General features: G+C 43.0%; 2 protein-coding genes across 5 annotated transcripts in view; one reads left to right on the top strand and one right to left on the bottom strand.

Moving 5' to 3' along the window:
* dlgap2a (discs, large (Drosophila) homolog-associated protein 2a) overlaps positions 1-10188 on the bottom strand; it is a 133295-nt gene extending 123107 nt beyond the window's left edge. For 3 of the 4 annotated variants that reach the window (XM_069718893.1, XM_069718894.1, XM_069718896.1), the window contains exons 1-3: positions 9865-10188; positions 1338-1392; positions 901-948 (exon numbers count right to left, since the gene is read on the bottom strand). In XM_069718893.1, the coding sequence (XP_069574994.1) occupies positions 901-948; positions 1338-1392; positions 9865-9882 (121 nt within the window). In that variant the 5' untranslated portion in view covers positions 9883-10188. The remainder of the gene's footprint in view (positions 1-900; positions 949-1337; positions 1393-9864) is intronic. The other variant, XM_069718897.1, reaches the window with a different exon arrangement.
* A 336-nt stretch (positions 10189-10524) lies between these two features.
* On the top strand, positions 10525-20315 carry erich1 (glutamate rich 1). The gene is made up of 6 exons (XM_069718900.1): positions 10525-10813; positions 13059-13199; positions 13290-13436; positions 15631-15987; positions 16969-17160; positions 18493-20315. The coding sequence occupies exons 1-6, from the start codon at positions 10795-10797 to the stop codon at positions 18585-18587; spliced, it is 951 nt and encodes a 316-aa protein (XP_069575001.1). The 5' UTR covers positions 10525-10794; the 3' UTR covers positions 18588-20315.
* The last annotated feature ends 828 nt before the right edge of the window (positions 20316-21143 follow it).

Below are 21143 nucleotides of genomic sequence, written 5' to 3'. Positions count from 1 at the left end.
TGCCAAAATCTCTGTGGAAAAGTTTCAGAGATTCGGACATCCATATTCATAAGGTTATTATAAGGTTATTTTAATGTGTTCAGTCTGTCAGAACACCTTGTTCTAAGACCAGTGGAGTGGTGCGCCCCTGGGGTCCTCCATATTCATGCAGTGATTGCCAGCCACTTCAACTAAACACACAGCATCTCATCCAGCTGGGAAAGTTAAGTCCTGTAAAATATTATAATATTTGTAAATCTCTTCACACTTTTCTACGATTGACCGAACTTGCCTGGCATAAAAGAGAGGACTGCTCCGTCGCATCAAGCCCCGCCCATCCTGTATCCTCTGAGGCGAAGAGAGCGGATTGGACGAGAGCGTCTATGCTCAGAATAACAGTAAAACTGATGATTCACAGGTTCATCAAGTTCCTCATCTGCTTCAGGGCTGATAATCTCACCTATATGCCCCATCAAATATTAATTTCACGCTGCGAGATGCCTCACAGTTATCAGTTTTACTCGTAATTCCAAAACCAACACCTCAAACTCATAAATTTCTTCTTTTTTTTTTAACCACAAGGTTGCGCCGTCCTTCCTCGACTCTTCAGCATGTGCATCACACCTGGGTGAGCAGTTAGCTTTCTACCCATGTGTCTGAGACAGAACAAAGTGCATCAAGGACGACGTTCACAGCAGGGGTTGTCATCACAATAAAACATTTAAAAAAAGTTATGAGAATGATAGATTTGCATCAGAGCAGCATTAGTGAGGTTTAGTTAGTGGGATGGGGGTGGGGGGGGGCCCATGTGCATGCAGTCTCAGTGCAGTCGAGAGGTTGAGTCGCCAAAATAAAACGCACAGAGAGAGGTAGGAACAAAACAAAAAAGAAGTAATTATTGTACGGACTGCGGCCAGGTACCTGAGTATATCTCCCTGCTCTTCAATTTCATCAGCAACCTCTTCACACCTGCAACGATGTGAAGAAGCCCGTCATCATCACAAGTTCGCAACAACGGCCCCCAAATGTTTCCCTCCATGTGGCATTTAATAAATGCACAGAGAACCCCATGTCAATTTAGAAAAATGTTAGAGGTGGCATTGATTCACCGATAAAACATTAACAACTCTACAGTAAGAATGGCAAATGATAAAACGATCATCTGTAAGTCAGAACGGATCAAAGCTGTGAGAAAACATCAGGCAGCGGACGAAGTACAGAGCGCAGACAAAAACAGGTAGACAGACAAATGTGACCCGCCCACTGAAAGGGGAGCACCCCCCCCCCCCCTCCTCTCCCTGACCGGCTCTACTGTGGGTGTGTTCGGTGGAGAGGGGCGACATCTGTTTGGTCCTTACCTGTGTTCCTGCCTGGTAAGATACAGCAATGCTTCTGCAGTATGCCTGGCAACACCTTCCAGGAAATAACAACAAGGAAGAGGTGATGGTGGTGGTGGTGGTGGTGGTGGTGGTGGTGGTGGTGGGGGGGGCAGAGGAAGGGAAAGACGTTAATATCACAGCAGCTCAAAGCAGATAAACAAGCTGGAGCTCAGGGGAAACGCACCGAGCCATGCTGAGACCCACAATTACAGAGTAACCACAAATACCCGCTTCTCAACATTTGCATCAGAGCTGCTCCCACATTTATCTCAGACCTTTCTTCTGCACGGTGATCTGAGCAGCGGAGCACTACATAATGGTGGCGGTGTGTATGTGTGTGTGTGTGAGAGGTTCATTTTAAACTGTGTATCTCTGATTCTATCTACAAACACTGAAAGGTGAGTTAAATTGCGTGTGAAGACAAATATGGTCCGCTGGCAATCCGCCGGGACGGGGAGTTCAAATATCGTTGAATTCACTCGGAGGGAAGCGTTGTGAGTAAATTTGGTTTTCATGTCAACAGGCCAGTTTTAGAAACTGTCTCTTCTTCATAAGCAGCTTTGCGGTGCCAGAAAGTTGTAGCGGGGAAGACAAGTCAATTATTACACTACTCACAAGCCTCAGGTGGTCGTCACTAATCAATAATGCATGCTTACAGTCTCTATTATTCTCGAGTATTCTGTGAGGAGTTCACTAAATCATTAATTGATCCAAAGTAATATCTGAGCCTCAGTAAAGCGTTTGGTCTTATTCTTGGGGATACACTGCAGAATTATTGAAGACCTGAAAATCAAAACAGAGTGTACTGTTTTAATTTCTTTATATGACAAAAGGTTTCTTAAGCTTTTCTTTGGCACCGAATATCCTTAAGTAAGAAATATGTCAGATTTCTCCCAGAGAAGAAGACAAAGACGGAGATGTGGAGGTGGTTCAGTAGGTGCTATCACTGCCTCTGTGTCCTTACATTTGAGTGACAGGCTCATTGTGGTCCAAAATGACTTTAATAACAGACAGACCTCCTCTTTATTCTCCATTTTTGCCTTCTGATAGCGTTAACATTGTTCTACTTTTGCACTTGCTGGTTATCGTGGGCTCCTCTGTCTGTCAGTGATTTCACTCTCTGGGACTGAACAAGAGAGATCGCATAAGTGTCCCGTTTAAAGAGGACTAATTAAAGTGTGGAGCATATATAAAGGTACCTCTTGAAGAGAGAGAGAAGGGCAAACATGAAATAGAGATGAACACTAATGGCTCGTATCTGGGGGACATTCAATAAGCTATCAAGCCTCTACATCATTCATACAGTACGAGAAGAGGCTCTCAAGCACATACACTCGTCATCCAGACTCATTTTCTACTTTACCAGAAGATGAAAGGTAATCCTAGAATTAAAATAAAATCCATGCAGGCAGGTGTTAATGAATTGCAGATTTTTCTTTTTAAAAGTTTTGTTACGTGACCCTAAAAAACAGTTAAATGAGAAACACTCAGTAACTTTCTGGACCCGACAGAACTTGATGCCAAACAATGGTCTGTAGTTTGTAGAGTAGCTTCTGGTTAAGTAGAGTATAGTTCATATAAGTGTAAACTATGGATTTCCATTTGTGCGTATCTCTATTTGTGATTTTGAATTTGCATTGAAATTGCATTGTTACAAAGGTTAAAGAAAATACAGGCACGTAGATTGGCAACAAAAAGGTTTTAAACAGCTGCTGAAATGCTAAAAGTTCACCAAACATTAAAGTTAATATCGAGTACCAAAAAAAAGCATTTTGATTAAACTTATTTAGATGTTTCTTGAAAAGTTATTGTAGAGAATAAACCTGTTATTTTCTGTGTGAAAACTACACTGCAGACCCTGATTACAGGACTGAGAAACTGCATTTGTTGCTGTAGTGATTTTCATGTGCGACTCAGGCTCTTCTCATTTCAACTGTTTTACATTATATTACTGCGGTGCATGCGGTGTAATCAAGGTTCTGCAGACTCCTACTCGGTAAACAAGTGGATATGAAAGTTATGTGGTAGACACCGACTGATAGCTCTTCAGAGTTGATGACACAATAATTGGTTTGTAATAACTCAAACAGCTGCATGATGTACCGATATAACGGCTGCTGCTGGCTGGCAGAGACGTGTGCTGGAGGCGTCTGGAAAACGAGCTGTCGGCGACGCTCTCGTCGCCGCCTCTCATTTACGCTTTAAAAGGATTGGAGTCTGAAAGCAAGGTGTCTAATTCTGCATACGAAAATGCGTTAGGCAGCCGTTTTGTCTTTTTAAGCTCGTGTTGGGATGAGCACAAGGGAGGATTTATGTCACCATGTTTCAACAAGACAGACTTACAACACACCAGGACAATCCCATGGACACATATAGCTGGGACAACTGGAGATACAAAAACAGAGCAGAATCCGGTTTGATGTTTCGGGTATTTTTACAGACTGGTCGTCGAAGATTACTCAGATTTGAATAGCTGGTTTCCATCAAATAGTCTGATTTCATACTAAAACCTGCCACACATGAAATAAGTAACCTCCATCCTATCAAAGCCTAATTAACTATAATAACCCAGTAAATCAGTCATTTAATTTGAAAAACAAATTTAGGTTTCTGTTGCAGTCATTGGAGAAGCATGAAAAGAAAAACACATCTTCAAAGACAAGCAGAGTCTAATCTTGTGAATGAGTCTTCAAACCCCACCGAGGCAGCGAGTTAATAAGAAGCTCCATCGGCTGTCGTGCTCGTCCAATAGGACGACTTGCCTTTCTCATGTGGTCTGAGGCTGCAAGAATAAATATTCAGTGGAGACCATTAAAGACTTCAAAAGCAGGAGATGTTTCCAACAATTGTCAACTCTGAACATTTATCACCAGGCTGCATCTATATTTCACACGACATGCAGGATGGGGTGAAACACAGTCCAGATATCTGATTGTAAAGCAGGTTAGATAGAAAAGTGCTGATTGAGGAATCTTTTGTTTTGTGTACTCCAGAGAGGAATGTGAGGAGAACACTGAAGACACATGACAAGCGTGTGTTTTATGACATTACCTTATAGTAGAAACTCGTACAGTAGCACTCAAATAATAAACATGGGATTGTTGAGCTTTTAGGCTAAAATAGCAAGAAGCACTTAGAAACTCACTACGGCATTAATTTAGGATTTTCAGAAGGTTTTGGTGTGATCAGAAAAAAAAAGGCTTTTTGCAGTTTTTATGGTCGTTGGATTAAATATAGTTTCACGTCTCCGACAAAGCAGGAGCTACAAATCTGCTTTCACAGAGACACACAAAGGCTGTTGAGGCATTTGCAGCAGAGGAAAGAAACAACCAAATGCATGCTCATTAACGGAGATGCACAATCAGACAGGCCAACTCAGGTGAGTCACACACCATTTGAGTCCGGGAAGAAACTTTCCTCTCTGATATCAGCTCTCTGAAAATTACCCCCAACATGAAAGCACTGATTACTTTTACCCTGGAAATCCATTTGTCTGGGAGATCGTTTTGTCTACTGTTTGATGGAGCCTGCCTCATGAGACCGAGGAGAATGATGATGAGAGACAGACTTCATAATTGAACTCCTGCATAAACTGATGCTCATAAAAGCAAAAATTCAAAAAGGTCAACGACACAAGTCAGAGTCGTTGTTGAACTTCTACGAGGGGCACAAACCCCGTCGACCTATCCGTCCGCCACTTTGGAGCAAATGCCTCCAAACAAGTGAAGCTCCGGTGTGCCGGGTTCATTTAACGGTTCTGCACGTGATCTGAGTCTCGGGGCGGCACGGCCCGGTTTCACCACAGCAGAGACACACACACACACACACACACACACACACACACACACACACACACACACACACACACACACACACACACACACACACTACTACTACTGCTGCTGCTGCTGCTGCTGCTGGGTACAAGCAATTATCAGAAGTGGCAGTGTATAATAGGATATCTTGGTGCCTGCTGCGGAGGGTAGAGTGGAACTCTTGGTGGGCTGATGGAGATCTGAGCGGACGGACAGGAAGCGGAGCGACTTCAGTGCATTTCAAAGCTCCTCTAGTCCGCCTGAGTTCTGTCTGCTGCCTTCCAGTCGAGCCATGAAACGCTGTGGTGTAAAGTTACAGCAGTTATGACACACGAACAGACAAATTATTCGAAACACCTTCCAATGTAATGAAGTTGACGTGAACTACACAACAAACGAAGGCCGGCTATAGAGACGAGTTGAAATAACTCCACAATGTCAGGAACAAATAATTGGTTTCACATTGCCAGTATTTAATATGAGACTGTGATGAACGGCACTTTGTTCTATTGATCATTTGTATAATTGTAGGATCCCTAATTTTTCAATATAAATAGGCAGTTCAATTTACATCTCATTTTGCTTTTGTCAAGCTTTAGTAACAAATAATAATGATAATAATAACATAAATGAATAGAATGAGCTCGGGGCTCTGTGATATCATCACAAATCGTTTACATTTTAAGACATTTATTTTGATTCACTTATCCACTTTGTAACTTCCAAATGAACAAAACTAAAATTCAACAGTACATTTTCCATAATTTTACTACTTTAGAAGCTTTATGAGCAACTTTCACTGTCAAATGAAAAACATGCAAATTAATTTTCCTACAATCTCAAGCTGACAGATATCCCTCAAGAAAGTCTTATTTTTTTCAGTTAATAAATTAACATTGATGGAGGACACAGTACAGCAAAGTTCATGTGACCTTCACCTCTTTTGAATACGCACCAGCAGGGAAATGGCAAGGCATGTAAATGAAGCTGAAACGCCCTCCAGACACTCGTGCAAAGACAACGGGTGCAAAGTGCAGCGATGTGTTTGCAGGGTTGGATGAAGGTCAAAGCCTGATATGGATGTTTTGACACCTTTACATGAAATACAGGGCGAGAGCACGTAGAGATCAGTCTGCAGGAGCAGTCTGGTAATGAACACACCAAAGATCTGGGATTTAAGGAAAAAACAGGGTGAGTGAGTCAGCCAGTAAGATGTCAGAAAGACCAGCAGAAATAATATTCTACAATGAACAGATCAGAGCAAACAATGTGCCGCTCCTGAAGATGATCATGAAACCGCTTAGAAAAGAAAGATTTGCTTCTGCTTATTTTAATCCACCTCAAATTTCTCAACTCTCCCCGGTGTACTCGGTTTCCTTGAATCTGCGATGTTTGCTCATACAATGTAGCTCCAAATTTCATCATCAATATCAGAAATATCCTTCTCACAGCAGGGATGAGGGAAGCTTTCTCATGCTTCATTTATAATTTCACCACTGAGCTCTTGGACTCTAACTCTCCAAAGGTGAAAACATGGCAGGAGCAGCATACTGCATCAAAGGCCTCTGATTTCAGGCTTTTACTGCAAAATCATGTGGTGTGGTAAAGATGTACATTAAACAGCCTGAAGACATTAGGGCAATAAAAGCTCTTAACTATTCTCTGGAGCTTAATCAAATCTCTTACACTTGCTCCAGTCACAAATCCTCCCTTCATGGTCCTTCATTAATTTGGGCTGTTTTATTTAGCGGATAAATGCAAGTTCATGGCTCAATTTAAAGTTATAAAAAGGCCTTTCGCTGACATTATTGATATTAGGACGACGGTTCTTCAAGGTCAAGCACATTTCAAATTGTACGGGCTCTTCCACTTGCATGAAGATCAGATTTGACATTTTGATAGAGCATTAAAGTGCACAGCCTTCAGGAACAAATGTATGATCCCACTTAGACCACGAGACGATTTCCTTTTGTGCCTCGTCAAAGGGTTTTAAAGACATGCAGCTGACGTGACACAAGGACAGCAAACGGAGGAAGATGAACCGATCTGGCCGACACAGGTCACTTGGTAAACTCATCATCACTATTGATATTACAGGGTGGTATCAAAGTGTCTGTATTTACTACTGTATAAGAGAGAAAGGTTCCAGATGCATTCCTAATGCAGCCTGCAGCTATTGCATTACAGCAACACCAGCAGGATGCAGCGACACCAACCCGCCACATCTGTTCCCTCCACAGCGCAAACATGATAAACTGCTTTGTACACAAGTTGCACCGATAACCACTCACACACACACATACACTTGGATCTCATGCATTATTAGATTCATAAAGTAGTGTCCTGTCCCCCCTCCACCCCAGACTTCGCCTGCATCCCACCACCGAAGCCAAACAGTTACAGATGCAGGGGGACATTTATAGCAGAATGAATAGAGGCCTAAAAAGAGAGGAAGACACAAACAGAAGGAGAGAGAGTACGGCAGCAGGAGAAAGTATTAAAGTGAGAGAGATGAAGGACAAGAAGAACAGGACATGGAGGGAGAAGGCAGAAACACATCTGTACCGGTGACTACATGAATAAGAAAAGAGCCGGCTGAAGGTTTCAACATTTACTTTTAGTCAGGCTGTCTACATTCACCGCTGCTCCTCTGCACCGGGATGACATCACCGCTCACATAAATGCAGTGTTTCGGGTTTGCTGTGCATCTTCAAATTGATTACGAGAGCCCGATCGTGTCACTGCCGAGAAGCCAAAGTCCACACATGCCTCCCGTTGACGACTCTTCAGTCTGCGTGGGCGTGTGCTTCTCCCTGCGAGCAGTTTGACGGCAGCCTTAGAAATATCCTGAAAAAAGCTATTCAATTTCTTCAAGTGCTTCTAAGGGAAAATAATGTCACTTTTCCAATTATTTCTTTTCTTGTCCTTTATTCGTTTAACGCATGCGGCAGCTTTGAATTAAGCTCTCTTCTTTTTAAGCACAGAAATTGCCTGGTAGTACGAGTAAAGATTTCTCCATCTCCTCTGAATCATCAGGCTTTCATTGAAAGAGTGTGCAGTCGCCTGGTTACACAGAGGTGGTGATGCAGATGAGGTAAAAGGTGGGGCCCCCTGAAGCTGGTAAGTGACAGGTCATTTATTTTCCAGTCACATAAGGACTTACAGCGGTGACATGCATTTCTCACCTGCCACCTGCCACCTGTCCACCCACTGGTTGCCCTTCTTCTGGGTATAGACAGGCTACATATGCATATTGAACACGGGACACTTTTCTAAAACCCCAAATAAAACATTCAGAGATGCATTTTCTATATATGGACAACTATGCAATGCACAACCTTTCAAGTCCATATTTTATACATCCAGATCTCACCCAAACAGCTGTGTCATTGACGTAAGGCTGGCTGACCACTACTGTCTAAAAATAAAAGGGTTTTTGTATTATTGAACACGGTACAAGTACAGCAGAGGAGCATCTTGGTAAAACTTCTAACCACAGGGTTGAACAGTAATAACTCCGTAGAGCTTCTAAAGCATGTCAATGAATATATTCCCCTATTTTTAGCACCTCTGTGATTATGATGTCTGACTATGAGAGCTGGCAGCCAGCACTTTGTCACTCACAGTATGTGCTGAGTACGGCATACTTTGCTGTGGATTTGGTGAAGCAGGCTTTCTTTACAACTTCCTTTCTTATTTGTGTCGCTCAATCGTGGGAATCTATTGGCGCTGAGACATCAATACTTGCAACCGCACTGAATCCCAAACAACACAATTTGTCCGTGTACAACTAACAGTGATGACAAGGTTTCTACACAAAGAGGCAGGTGACTTGTTCTTATCTTGCAATTTCCCCAACAGCAAAAGAGGCTGATTTCTGCATCATTCACAGGAGTACATGTCCCAGTCTTTGATTAATCTGAGGGATTGTGAGAATTGTGCAAACGCTGCTCAACGCCTTGTTCACTGCAAGGTATTATGTAACATGTTTATACAAATCTGTGTAGTTTTCTTGATTCCTACAAAACCTACAACTCCTCCAATGCCTTCTTTTGTTAAGCTGTATGGAGCTCCAGTCTCATTCAGGGTTGCCAGCGCTGGGCTTGGGCTTTTGTCAGACACAGTCAGTGAAGCTCATCCACCCACAGAGACTCCAGTCCGCATGGCACATACAGTATTACGTGACAGTGCACAAAAGGAGGAGTCTGGGGGAGATCAAACCTGACATAACATGCATCTGAGAAGTTAGACGAAGCCAAGAGGGCTTTGTTCTGCCTGAAATGCTCCTTATTTTAACCTCCTCCGTGGGGATAAACGTAAGTGGGATGACATGCATGAGCTACAGCAGATAAATGGTGAATAAATGTTATCCAAAAGTGATGAAGAAATTGTGATTGCTGATCGTGACAAAATAAATTTGTTCACTTAATATAGTTTTAATAATGATGGAAGATTTTACACTGAAAAAGCCAATAGCCTAAAAGTCTGATTCACTTACATAACTAAGAACATCCTGCAACCAAACTGCTTAAACACACACCCATATCTCATTACTGCATGCATCTTCTCATTCACTGTATAAATATATATATATATATATATATACAAATATATATATATATTTCCTGCATGTCATATTTTAGGAGTTTAATGTGTGCTGAAAGATTAAGAAAAGAAAGAGGAGGAATTACCTTCTTCAGAGCTGACATTCTAGGTGGATCCTCCTCCTGCAAAGCCCGTTCACATGCTGAGGTCCCAAGCCAAGTTTGATGGGTGCGCAAATGTTACCTCAGCCCGGTGCTGATGCTGAGCCATGAGGTGCCTGCTCAGTATTCTCATCTCGCCTCCACCCCGTCCTACAGCTGGCACGGTGTGCGCACGCCCGAAACAGCTGTTATTACCGGATCCAACCACACGGGGCGCTGTAGCTCGATGCATCACACTTCAGAAAGTTGGCAACTGAACTCGAGCTTCAAATGACATGAACTCTGATTGTTTGGCGGTACGACTGTCCGGCTCAGGTGACCTGGGGGCGTTTTAATAAGAAGCCGTAGTCATAGTTTAATTCGTCCAACCTTTCTAAAACTGTCTGTGATGCAAATCTGCACTTATTATTCCCTCAGTCCATCCCATCGATACACACTGTAGTCGGTGTCAAAGATTGCGGCCTGTTATATTCTTAATATTGTATTAAACAAGGGTGATACATATGCCGAATTAAAAAAGTGGGTTTGCCTGATCCAGGGAATATATTGATATTCGATTTGTGGGGCACTTATCGCTTTTGAAAAGCAAGTCCAATTTAATTTGGCGCGAGTTTGAATGGACTTTGGCAGCGGAAGCGAGGTCTGGCTCTCCGTTTGCCAGAGGCGGAACCATAATGTGTTTCGGTCGTAGCGGTTGGAGAGTGCAGCTGGAGGTCCGGGGTTATTCTGGTCTGTCAGGCGCCGTTAAACGTCCTTTAAGTCACTACGTGTTAAATCTCCGGTGCTCGACGTGAACACGCGACCTCACTTTAAACAGCTACTTAACTCGGCTAGCTTGATAGCTTAATAATGCCCAGCCGTCTGCAGCATTGAAGTTTGTGTCCTCCTCGCTTCGGCTCAGCTGGATGTGTCGACATGACGCAGAGGAAAGCAGGTGAGCTCCGCCAAGTCTCCACGAACATTTGAGCTCTCGCACCAAGACACGTGCTGCGTGCGACTCGTTAGCTCGTTAGCTCGCGAGCCGGCCAAGTCTCGCGTTAAGTAGTTTTCTGGCGACGTAAACAAACGCACGTGCGCAACACGGGGTAAGAGTACCAGTGAGAGTACAGGTGAGAGTACAGGTGAGAGTACAGGTGAGAGTACTGGTGAGAGTACTGGTGAGAGTACAGGTGAGAGTACAGGTGAGAGTACTGGTGAGAGTACAGGTGAGAGTACTGGTGAGAGTACAGGTGAGAGTACTGGTAAGAGTACCAGTGAGAGTACAGGTGAGAGTACTGGTGAGAGTACAGGTGAGAGTACTGGTGAGAGTACTGGTGAGAGTACAGGTGAGAGTATAGGTGAGAGTACAGGTGAGAGTACTGGTGAGAGTACAGGTGAGAGTACTGGTGAGAGTACAGGTGAGAGTATAGGTGAGAGTACAGGTGAGAGTACTGGTGAGAGTACAGGTGAGAGTACTGGTGAGAGTACAGGTGAGAGTATAGGTGAGAGTACAGGTGAGAGTACTGGTGAGAGTACAGGTGAGAGTACTGGTGAGAGTACAGGTGAGAGTACAGGTGAGAGTACTGGTGAGAGTACTGGTGAGAGTACAGGTGAGAGTACTGGTGAGAGTACAGGTGAGAGTACTGGTGAGAATACTGGTGAGAGTACAGGTGAGAGTACTGGTGAGAGTACAGGTGAGAGTACTGGTGAGAGTACTGGTGAGAGTACAGGTGAGAGTACTCAGGCGGGATAATGTGTACATCCAATGCAAGGAGGAGGCCGGCCCGGTACTCACTCACCGGTACTCTCACCTGTACTCTCACTGGTACTCTCACTGGTACTCACTCACCGGTACTCTCACCTGTACTCTCACCGGTACTCTCACCTGTACTCTCACCTGTACTCTCACTGGTACTCTCACCTGTACTCTCACCGGTACTCTCACCTGTACTCTCACCGGTACTCTCACCTGTACTCTCACCTGTACTCTCACTGGTACTCTCACTGGTACTCTCACTGGTACTCTCACTGGTACTCTCACCGGTACTCTCACCGGTACTCACTCACCGGTACTCACTCACCGGTACTCTCACCTGTACTCTCACCGGTACTCTCACCTGTACTCTCACTGGTACTCTCACTGGTACTCACTCACCTGTACTCTCACCGGTACTCTCTCACCTGTACTCTCACTGGTACTCTCTCACCTGTACTCTCACCTGTACTCTCACTGGTACTCTCACCGGTACTCTCACCGGTACTCTCACCGGTACTCTCACCAGTACTCTCACTAGTACTCACTCACCGGTACTCTCACCGGTACTCTCACCAGTACTCTCACTAGTACTCACTCACCTGTACTCTCACCTGTACTCTCACTGGTACTCAGTACTTGTCTCCCACATTTATACTGCACATCTCACACCAGCTACCTGCCCTCTTAATATCAGGTTATCTGGGCGATTCATAATGACCTCAGAATACTGCATTTCCCAGGGTGCACTTCGGGAGGCTCACCTGGTTCCTGCTGCTTTTCTCTGTTCAATGGATTGATTGATTGATTGATTGATTGATTAATTGATTGATTGATTGATATTATTGATTAAGCCAGGGGAATTCTTCATTAAAGTTAACTGCACAATAATGTTGGACATCGATCGTGGACAACACTTCGCATTTATTTATTTATTTATTTATTTATTTATGTGTATATAATTGGTGTGTTTATTTATTCATTGGTCTTTTTTTTAATACATTTTCAAAAACTTTTTTTTATCTATCCTATTTTGTATTGTATGCATACTTTGTAATTTTGTCTTATTGTGTGCATACCTTTTTTTTTTTTAGAATATAACACTTAATTCAGTGATTTGCTGTAGCAGCTGATAAACACACCAACATGTGAATGAGAGGAGAACTGGCACTTTTATTTCCACTTAAATTGCTGTTTACAGTGAAATAGGTTCTTCTCCCAAACTAGATCCTCCTTCTCTGAATTTATATCACAAACTTAACTCAAATTTCGAGGACATTTTGCCACTCGTATACAGAATATGTCAGAAATACATTTGGAGTGGCTCACATCCATAAAGTCTACTTTTGATTTGCTTTAAATTAACAGATATTAACCTGCAATAGAGTCTATTGTATAAGATTAATAGATGATGATGTCATTGTTTTTTTTTTTTTCTTTTATTTAGTGTTTCAATCAAAAGTACTCCAGAAACTTTACCCTGCTACTCCCACATTGGTGACAGAAGACGGCCCAGCGCGCATGGTGGAGGCCCGAGCCACAAAAACACGTGTGAAAAGAGAATCTCCTGGAGAGGGCACAGCGTTCGGTAAGATCACGTTCACACGGCAAACACGCGCAGTCGTTGCCACACTCGTGCTCTTTATTTGGATTTCATTTCCTTCCATGTTTGTTTTAGGAGACGCAGGGAAGACGGAGAGTGCGGCCAACCCGGGCCGGCGGATGTACACGGCTCTTCCTCCTCCCGCAGACTACAGAATACATCCAGAGGAATCTTTCGGTCCCCCCCAGCTAGAAAGCATAAATAGTGCCGAGGACCCAGCTGGTAAGACAACCATAATCTGGCATTTACAGGCTCGCGCTGTGCACCATAAAGGCAGGGGAGATTTATGAATGAAGTTTCACCAGCTCGGCTCTCTTTAGTGGAGAAGTGACTCTTTGTGCCTCCACCTCTCTAGTTATGAGAAACAGGCAGTGAAAATCAATTGTCTTCTAACTGAGGAGGACTTAAACACAGTGCAGATGAGTGACTCTGTTTCCACGCAGATCTGTCTATTGAATGTGTTTCTCAGGATAAACTTGTGTAACTTCTCTCGGAGATAATGACCTCTTATTGCTGCAAGTTGGGAGTTAAAAATGGTCGTGACCTCCTGACCAATCGAGATGTCAGGCAGCGTAATTCAGGGTTAAGTCGCACGCCTTGCAGTTGCTATGCATCGTTTAAAGACTGTTTATTTTGCCATCAGGCTGTAATAAAAGCCCCAGCTCATTACACATGCCTCTGCACTCATCAGCTTCCTAAATGCAGACCTTCCTCCACCTGACAAACTTCTGCTTTCCCTAAGTGAAGTGAAAGAGATTTGTTGGCTTTTCTTTTGAGGGTAGCTGCTGGAAGGGATGACAAGGTTAAGTTTGATTAATGGTATCCGTCAGTGTAACAGTTCCTAATTGAACACATTTTGATTTAATGGGTAGTGAGCCTTCAAGGGAATTGCAATCCAGAGTGCCGTTTAAGGTCAGCTTGGATTCGGGTTTCATATCGGTTAATAAAGCTGTCAATATGATATTATGGAAGCACGACAGCAACTACAGTCTCTAAAGTTAGCAGACTGAGGTGTGATATTTATTCATTGTTTTATCAATAACTTGATATCTACTGTGTGGAAGATGTGGCTAGTTAAGAAGTGCATTTAAGCTTGAGAAATTTCACCTTTCTTCAAGGAGCAACATATTGATGCGAAGTACTCCGGTTCATTTTAATGTACTCCAAGAGAGCATGAAAATTTGTGTAAATATTGCGTATTTGTACGTGTTCTTGGAAAGATCTCCTTGCTCTCACAGGACTACCGAGATTTGAGCAAGACTGTCAACAACATGTTAAAATACTTGCAAAGCCAGCAGTCCACACATCTATAATATGCCAATTTACAATCACATCCACGATATATGTCTATATAAGTGTGCCGATGCTGCAGTTATGAATAAATACAGTTCCCATATGAAACCACTGTCCCCGAGTATTCCACAGTGGGACCATTGGGAATACTGGGATAGATCCCGTTGATTATCATCAAATCCATCCAGTTGTATTCGTCTTCTCTGTGTGTGCATGGGAGCGTGAGTCCGAGCGGACAAGTCCGGGGATGATTTTATTTTTTTATTTTTCCCAGTACACCTGTGAAGGTGGGTTGTGATATCGAGTCATCATATTTCTAGAATTTGTTTTCACTGGATTTTAAGATGTAATGCATATAGTTGACCAAATGCTCGCAATGTTAATAACGGTGTTAAATAATGTGTGGATGTGCCTGCTGATTCAGATTCACTCCAAACATTAGCGGGCTCTTCCTCGGCCCGTCCTACACCCGTCTACCAAGTTTCATGAAAATCGGGACGGTAGTTTTTTTGTAATTCTGCTAACAAACAAACAAATTGCACCAAAACCATCACCTCTTTGGTTGTGATCAAAATTAGCAACGACTTCTCTTCGATCTTTGACTTCATCTTTAGTCATCCACACTGCTGGATTCAAAATGAGGGAAATTGTAACCAGCAGCACGGACATCTCAGATTTTATTGTCTTGTTTCAATCAGACCGCACCAGCTGATTTGGCTGATTAGCATGCAATCAGCAGAAAAGAGGGAGGATCTAATTTGGAGAATCAGCCAGTGCAGTGATTGCAATGATCACAATGTTGGACACTACCGGGTTTCAAACCTCCTACGGTTGCAGCCTGTCTGAAGGACTCAGAGAGGAAGTGTAGAAACAGTGGAAGTAAGAGATCCAGTCGTCGACAACTTGAATCCAGAACGATGACGCTAACGCACATTCCCAAATACGGGAACGTTCCCACCTCCGTCTTACACCTCCAACACGGACGTCCTCTCATCAGTTTCCTCCTACGGAGCCTCGGCGGGTGTCGTCATATCGATGTAAAACAAGGTGTTGCAAAGTATTTTTTATTAAGTTTAACAATGTCTGCAAACTAATCAAATGTTTCCCCTGTTGTTGTTCGTAGAGGAGAGCAGTGAGGAACCGGATCAAGACGACGAGGCGGAAGAACAAAAGAGGAGGAGGAGGAGGAGGAAGAGGAAGCCAGCCCTTCATCAAGTCTCTGAGAAAGATGGGGAGCCCGGCGCAGGTCAGAGCCGGACTCCTGTGGATGAGGGAGGGGAACGCATTAGCAAGAACAAGAAGAGGAAGCTGAAGAAGAAACGACACAAAGAGAAGCTGCTCTCCATGGGACTGATCACACGGGCCGCCGCGCTGGAGTTCACCTACCGAAAAGAGGAGGAGGAGGAGGAGGAGGAGGAGGAAGGAGCTGCTCAAGTGTCCGACTTCTTGAAGACAACAATGGAAATCTATATGTCAGATTGTAAGTATGAACCCTTCGATCTTTCTGGACAAACACTGCACTGTAGTTATTATTAATGCTCACTGTTGTGTTTTGAAATTCAGCAACCCTGCCGTAAACATGTTTTGATATTTATTCATTTTCTTATCTGTTTTACAGATGAAGTTTACAAGCACATCATTAAATTCTGCCAAACGCTGATAGTGTGTTCATAAAAACTGAAAACCTGAATTTATTATGCCACAGAACATCTGTGCTGTTTTTGAGATACGATGAGTCAGTGGAAGCGTTAACTGAACAGAAGTAGAAGAAAACAGCATCAGTGAAACAGTAACAGATAAAAAGACCAAAACCTGCATTGCAGAGTTTTGGTTTCCCCTGGTTACCGGTGAGCGTAACACGGTGTTGACATGTGCTCGTCATCAGGTTTTCTGTAGCTGACACCGTTGCAGCTGTAAAACAGTGGATATCTTTTTTTTTAAACAACATCATGAATTGACTTGTTTGACAATCAGAATTTAATCCATTCGGTTTAATAACATTTGGAAAATCTCAAAGAACGATTGAATTATTTGATCACTATTTAAGTTAGGACAGGTTTCAACTGGAAGTCTCTGGTGCAGAGACGGGTCACAGTTTTCAAATTGTTTAATAACAATAGTAAGACATTTAATTCGGTAGTCATAGTTTTTGGTGGAGATTTTGAATGTGGACGGATTCGTGCCGTCTCGGATGTGTTTGGGTGGAGAGTTCCAGAGGCAGCGGGCAGCTCCGCAGACTGCTCTGGCCCCCCTGGGTCCGGGGCTTGGTTCTGAGTGGTGGGGGTGCTGGAGCAGGTCTGTGAGGTTGAATGAGGAAAATGAAGTATATTGTTGGCAAAACTTATTCAAGTAATGATTTTAAATAAGCATTTTACAGTCTTTTTTAATATGGTACAAAATATGAAATTTGATGTCGATGCCTTTATTTGTCCAACACCTCTCACTTCCTGTGCTCCTCCAGCCTCAGTGCATGTGAAGGTCCCTCGCCTGTCTGCTGCAGTGGATGACCTTCTGGGCAGCATAGCCAGCGGATCCAAGCCAAACTCTGTCCTGAAGCAGCTGCACAGCCTCAAAGCCTTTGTTCAACACAAGGACACACAGAAATTAGAAAAGGCACTGAAGGAACTCAACGACAATACCTCCATGTCTGCAGGTCAGTCAAAACATCGACAGTTAGAATCCTATTTTCTAAGTTAGTTCTGAGTTTGTTATCGAAGGAGAAATGCAGGAGAGGTTGTTTTTTTTTCCTCGCCTCGTCCTGCTGGATTCTTCCCCGAGTATACCTGCCCTTACTTTCCTTCATCGGCCTTTACCTGTACATACTAGAGCTGGTCCTGTCCACCTCACGCCCAGGTGACCCCCATCATAAGTTAACTAACATGTTTCAACTTGTTCATTTCGTCTTAACTCGGCCGAAACACGCCTCGGGTCGCCAGACGCTTTCTCACCTATCGAGTGTGTGTTTGTGCATTTTTTGGTTATCTGGTTGCGTAATAAGATCAGCAGAGACTTTGCTGCACAAATACGTGCGTGTGAGAGTTAAGAGAAAGCAGCAGGGGATTCAGAGCAGGACCGAATCAGCATCTCGCTGTCACCAAGACGACACCGTGTAAACACTGGTTTGTTATGTCATGAGCAGGAACAACAACAGAGGCGGCCTTGGTTGTATCCCCCCCACCCACCCACCCACACACACACCCCAACCACCCTCCCACTGTTTTAAAATGCTGCTCTTCTTTAATGGAAGTGTGTCATCAGATTAAATAGGAGCAGAAGAGAATCCGTCCAACTTCAGCTGAACAGCAGAAGTATTTGTGAATGAATCTCTGCGGTTTATAAAGCTTTATTCCACTTAACTCGTCTTTGCTATGTTGGCAGTTCAGGCGAAGGCTTTGAAGCGTCTGACTTCACATTTTTGAATCGCTGCAGTATAAAAAAAAGTTTAATTATTTGATATTTCCGATTATAACATCCACCTTGTTTGTATTTTAATGTAACTCATATTCACTGCCATGCAGGAGCTAATCCGTGTGCGTGTGTGCTTTAAAACCCCTCAAATGAAATCACTAAAGCTCTCCACTCGGTCTACCCGCACATTGGCAATCAATTGACTGCAGGTCTGAAGCAGATTTCCTTTAAGCACATTTTACTGCACCCTGGAGTTCCTCTCAAGGATGACATCGGCTTCACTGCTCCCCTTTATATTGTCCATTTTACCTTCTGCTCAGACTAAATTGAATTCTAACTTTTCAAGAAAAAATAAAAATAAATCTTCCATCTCGGGTGGGAGAAAGATGTGTTTGGATGAATGTGTACACGGAGACGGGGAGGAAGTAGATTTGAACACCCGCTGGAGATTTTTGGATATTTCGTGCTGAAAGTACAACAGCAAAGTATGTGTCTTTGGTGAAAACACTGAGTGTTCCTGTGGTATTGTGTTGTCATCTGTAACTGAAATGTTTCGCTCTGTGTCTTTGTGTTTTAGAGGAAACCACTGCAGTCGTTTCGCTGTTCCAATACTGGATCACAGATATTCTTCCCATGCAGGGAGACGAGAAGACGACTGCAACTCCCCCATGAGACCGTCAGTCACACAAACAGAGACACTGTTGAAGGAGAATTTCTACCACTTCTTCTGGAAATGTTCCTGTCATATACTGCATTTTAAAATGTTTGACTTTAAATGTTAATATGTCTTTTTTTTTTTTTACTTTTAAATCTTTTAGATTTTGATCTATGTCTAATCATTTTTTTTTTTTTACAACTTTTCCACTCCTTTATGAAAATAAAACAAAGGAGATTGGCAAATCTTTCCACCCACCATTACTATGCTTGAAGTTGTCATTATCGACCAAGCTGTGACTCACCCTCCCGTTTCATAGTTGTATTTTACGTAGTTCACATGAATCAAACATTTAATTGGTTGTAGCATCAGACTCATTCTCCTCATCTCACCTTCTAGTTGCCAGAAAAGCAAATGTCAGCTCCATCTCGAGCTCCAGTCTTGTTATCAGATGTTCTGACATTTAAACTGGGCTGGTTAACCTAATTGCTCCTCAATTATCTACATTACACCCCCCCTCCTCCTTTTCTTACTGTATTTGTTGTTTCAACTAACTGCACTGGATTGAAAGTCTTCAGGGAGGGTGTCTCTGCACATATTCATTATGTGGCTGAATGATAAGGAACATTAATTATTCCCTTTACATCATCTTTATTTAACTGCACACTTAATCCACCGTCTGTTGTTGATGGACCTTTTTAAACCAGTACCACCTGGGGAGTCAGTAGCTTAACCTTCCCCATCACCATACCTGTCTACAGCTCAGGTGATCTATTTTAGTACATTTACCCGTAGTTCAATGCCAAAGGATGAGTTCAGGAAAAGGGCACCGAATTATCTCAGCTTGACGGGCACATTTTCATGACCTGAGTGAGCGATCGGCCACATACCAGCTTCAGAGGAACTATTGTTCCAAAACTGGGCTGCACCAGTAGATACCAGCAGCTCATACTATACGCTGTAACACGCACCTCTGACTGTGTGTGCGGGTGTAGTATTGAAGAATTAGCAAGAGTGCTGCCATCTGTGGCCTCCGTTCACGGATGGACGCACCAGGTGCTGTCTGACGGAGGCTCATGGGTTCATTATGCAGACATTAACCAGAGGAGAGAATAAGGGCACATATTGTCTGACATGCTTATATAAGATCATATAAAAGTGGTCATTCATGGATTAATGCACTTAACAAAAGGGTTTTGGTCTTTGGTCCAGACTGAAATATCTCAGTAACTGTAAGATGGATGAAATTTAGATCCAAGATGCCACGGCATGAATCTCGACAAATTTCTGATCCCCTGGCATTTTCAGAAGTGTTAAAAGCTGATTACATTTTCACATATCCAGTGAAATGTCTCAACTTTTTCTAAATGGATGAGCTCAGACTTTGTCACAAACGTCCTCTGTTCCCAGACCATTCATCTAAATATTCATGTGACCCCATCGTGAAGCGCATGTTTGTTGAAAGTATGTAGGGAAAGTATCCCTCAAATATGGTTATGAAACATTTTGGATAATATTTGATTCTTATTTACCCCAAGTAACTTTTTCTGCGTGATGTTCTGTTAAAAAAAAGTTCTATGTTTGCCAAAACCAGTGTATCTGCGATACCTTAATATCAGTCAATATATCAATCGGGCTCAGCTATAAATATGTAATGAATTTAATTTGCCTTTTTTATGTTTTAAAGTATTGCAATAATTTGTCATATGATTTTCTCCAAATGCATAAAACTCTTTGCAGCATTATTGCCAGAATTATACATGGGTGCACGAGTCGGGAGGCAGAATTGGGTCCTATTACCGGAGATGAGAAGAAGGTCATTGTTGGCTGCTCTCGCTGGAGAGAATTCCTCTCGTCCAGCGAGAGAGACCTTATCGGCACAGCCACCTCATTATAAGACCTCACTGTGAGCCGAGGACCCCGAGGCCAGGAGGGATATTAAAGCTTAAAGAAATTTGCTGACATGGCAGGAGAGGCTATTCTCTACATCAACAGACAAAAAAAACCTCCAAATCAACTAACTTGTCAGATTCAAATGGACTTTGGTGCTTCCGACTTCAAACGACTTCGTCTCTTCTGTGTGAGACTATTGGAAGAGCTGCTGAGGTCAGACATCACATACACTTGATGCTAAAGTACTGCAACTGAATTAGTAATCAAGTTCCCATTCATCATTTTTCACTTTGTTTTGGCATCAAAGTGCCTTCAAACAGACAGAAAAGATGTCCTGAAATCATGTAGACACACCGTCACCGGCTCCCAACATGTGATGACTGAAGAGATTATTGTGCTGCAGGAGGCACAATGTCCCAAACGTATGCAAGAAAATACAACAAACTGTGTTGTTGTACATCCCGTAGAATTCTGCATACAATAAATCCAAAAACCATCATGATGATTTTATTAGTTTTATTTACCGTTTACTTAATGTACTGAATTTTATAAAACAGCATATGTCATTTCAATATGAATCCACTAAAAGGTCTTTGACCTCAAAGGCTCACCAACCCCTGTACTTCCAGCCTGCCCTCTGTTCAGACGGACTTCAGTCTCCCTGTTTGCCAGCTCCTGTA

The sequence above is a fragment of the Brachyistius frenatus genome, unplaced genomic scaffold (assembly GCF_029030835.1).
Source record: "Brachyistius frenatus isolate BFR_SWC_R1_liver_20210118 unplaced genomic scaffold, ASM2903083v1 Contig_201, whole genome shotgun sequence".
Classification (NCBI taxonomy): Eukaryota; Metazoa; Chordata; class Actinopteri; family Embiotocidae; genus Brachyistius; species Brachyistius frenatus.
The sequence above is the reverse complement of the archived record's forward strand: the minus strand, read 5'-3'. Positions and strand labels throughout refer to the sequence as shown.